Source organism: Merops nubicus, unplaced genomic scaffold (genome assembly GCF_000691845.1).
Source record: "Merops nubicus isolate BGI_N331 unplaced genomic scaffold, ASM69184v1 scaffold48986, whole genome shotgun sequence".
NCBI classification, from domain to species: Eukaryota; Metazoa; Chordata; class Aves; order Coraciiformes; family Meropidae; genus Merops; species Merops nubicus.
Window position 1 is genome coordinate 1 of NW_008615283.1, and position 2,157 is coordinate 2,157.

Below are 2,157 nucleotides of genomic sequence, written 5' to 3' on the forward strand. Positions count from 1 at the left end.
GGGTTGGAAGAGGATCAGGGAGTTCCTGAGAGAGCGGCGGAGTTGTGGGGGGAAGCAGTGCTCAGGAAGCAGTGGATCTGCAAAACAAAAAGAAAATAAAAGACAAAAGAGAGGAAAGAAAAGGAAAAGCCACATAAATTTCTGAAAAAACGGTGATTTCCCCAAAGAAAAGGCCAATTTCAAAAGCGCTGTCAGTGAGCGAGGTAAGGCTGGGAGGCTGGGGGTTATTTCTTCTCTAGTTCTTAATTTAATTTCTTCTATTTCTTCTTGATTTCTTCTTTTCTTCTTCATGTCTTCTTCATTTCTTTATTATTTCTTCTTCATTTCATTTCATTTCTTCTTCAGTTCTTTATTTCTCCTTTATTTCATTTCTTCATCATTTCTTTATTTCGTCTTCATTTCTTTATGTCATTTCTTCTTTTATTCATTTCCTCTTCATTTCTTCATTTCATTTCTTCTTTTATTTCTTCTTCATTTCTTCTTAATATCTTTTTCATTTCTTCATTTCTTTATCCCTTCTTTATTTAATTTCTTCTTTTATTTCTTCTTCTTTCTCATCTCACCGGACGCCAAATGAAGCCAAATAAAGGTGTATTAGCCACTAATGAGCTTTTTACAACACCAACCAGAGGAGCCACGACCCTGTTGCTAAACCCAACCTCTTTTTCCCAGCATTATTTAACTTTTTCCCCCATTCCTGTGTTCTCCCCAGCGTTATCCCAACAGTTTCTCTGCGGTGGGCCGGAGGCCATGGACGCGCGGCGCTGGAGGGGTCTCCTGCCTGGGAATCTTTCTGACTGCCCCAACGGCTCCCTCTGGGTGATGGAAGTGTTCAACGAGTGTGCCCAGGACGGCCGGGACCTCGCCAGTGTCACCCTGGGTCTGGTTTCCATCCTCTGCTTTGCAGCTGCCTCTTTCCCGTAAGCCTCGCCCCCCCAAAACCCTTCCCTCCAGACAAGGCTCCTCCCTGAGCATCCAGCTTCAATCTGAGCCACCTGAATTCTTAAATCTGCCTGGGAAAAGCAGTGTGGGCTTGGGGAGTTTGGGTTTGACAAGAGGAGAGGGAGCAGGCAGCACAGCCCCAACGCTGTGTCATTATATTGTTGTTATTATTAAGCTTGGCAGCTGCAACAACCCACGTAAGCCAACTGCAATGTGGTCATTGCAGGTCATACTTGTGGGGAGAAAATACTTCCAGGAGCACTGAGCTTCCTGGAAGTGCTGGGACAGCCGTGGCAGAAGGGGACGTGGAGGGTCGTGCTGGGTCTGGGTGTATCATCTGGTCATTTTGTAACCAGAGAGGCAGTTCCTGCAGCTGGTGCTTTCCCTGGCTGCTTTCTGCCCACACCAGGGAGGGGTCCCAGCCTCCTGGGCTGGCCTGAGCCCAGCAGGTTGGTGTGAGCACTGGGGGGGTCTCAGGACTTCTCGTGGGGGCTGGTTTGCAGGGGAGAACGTGGCTTTGCTGGGGGAGATCTCTGCTTTTCCTCCCCCTGGGAGTGGAAATTGTGAAGTGAGCCAGGTGGGAGCAGTGGGGGCAGCTGGGGGTGGCTCCCAGGTAGTGCTGAACTGCCTGGGGGTTATGGTTTGTGTCTCTCTTGCTGCAGGCAGTTTTACCAAGCCTGCAAAACTGGCATCATGGACCGGGCTCTCTCCGTGTATTTCCTGCTGGGGTGGCTGGGTGGAGACCTCCTGAACCTCATCGGATCTTTCCTGGCCAATCAGTTGCCCCTGCAGGTGCTGACTGAAGTGGTGGGGCTGGGTTGGGTCTGAAACACCCCAAACTCCAGGGAGGAGGGGTGGGATGGGTGCTGCTTAATCCAGCTCTGGGAACCAGAGACCCAAATGCTCCCTTCTCCCAGGGGTCATAGAATCATTAAGGTTGAGACCTCCTGAACCTCATCGGATCTTTCCTGGCCAATCAGTTGCCCCTGCAGGTGCTGACTGAAGTGGTGGGGCTGGGTTGGGTCTGAAACACCCCAAACTCCAGGGAGGAGGGGTGGGATGGGTGCTGCTTAATCCAGCTCTGGGAACCAGAGACCCAAATGCTCCCTTCTCCCAGGGGTCATAGAATCATTAAGGTTGGAAAAGAGCTCTAAGATCATCAGGTCCAACCATCAACCCAGCACTTCCATGGCCACTAAACCATGTCCCTCTGTA

At 50.2% G+C, this 2,157-nt stretch overlaps 1 protein-coding gene across 1 annotated transcript in view; it reads left to right on the top strand.

The window, feature by feature from the left end:
• The first annotated feature begins 786 nt into the window (after window positions 1–786).
• Window positions 787–2,157, top strand: part of PQLC2 (PQ loop repeat containing 2) — a 4,368-nt gene continuing 2,997 nt past the window's right edge. The window contains exons 1-2 of the mRNA XM_008942463.1: window positions 787–920; window positions 1,605–1,734. Of these exons, the coding sequence (XP_008940711.1) occupies window positions 823–920; window positions 1,605–1,734 (228 nt within the window). The 5' untranslated portion in view covers window positions 787–822. The remainder of the gene's footprint in view (window positions 921–1,604; window positions 1,735–2,157) is intronic.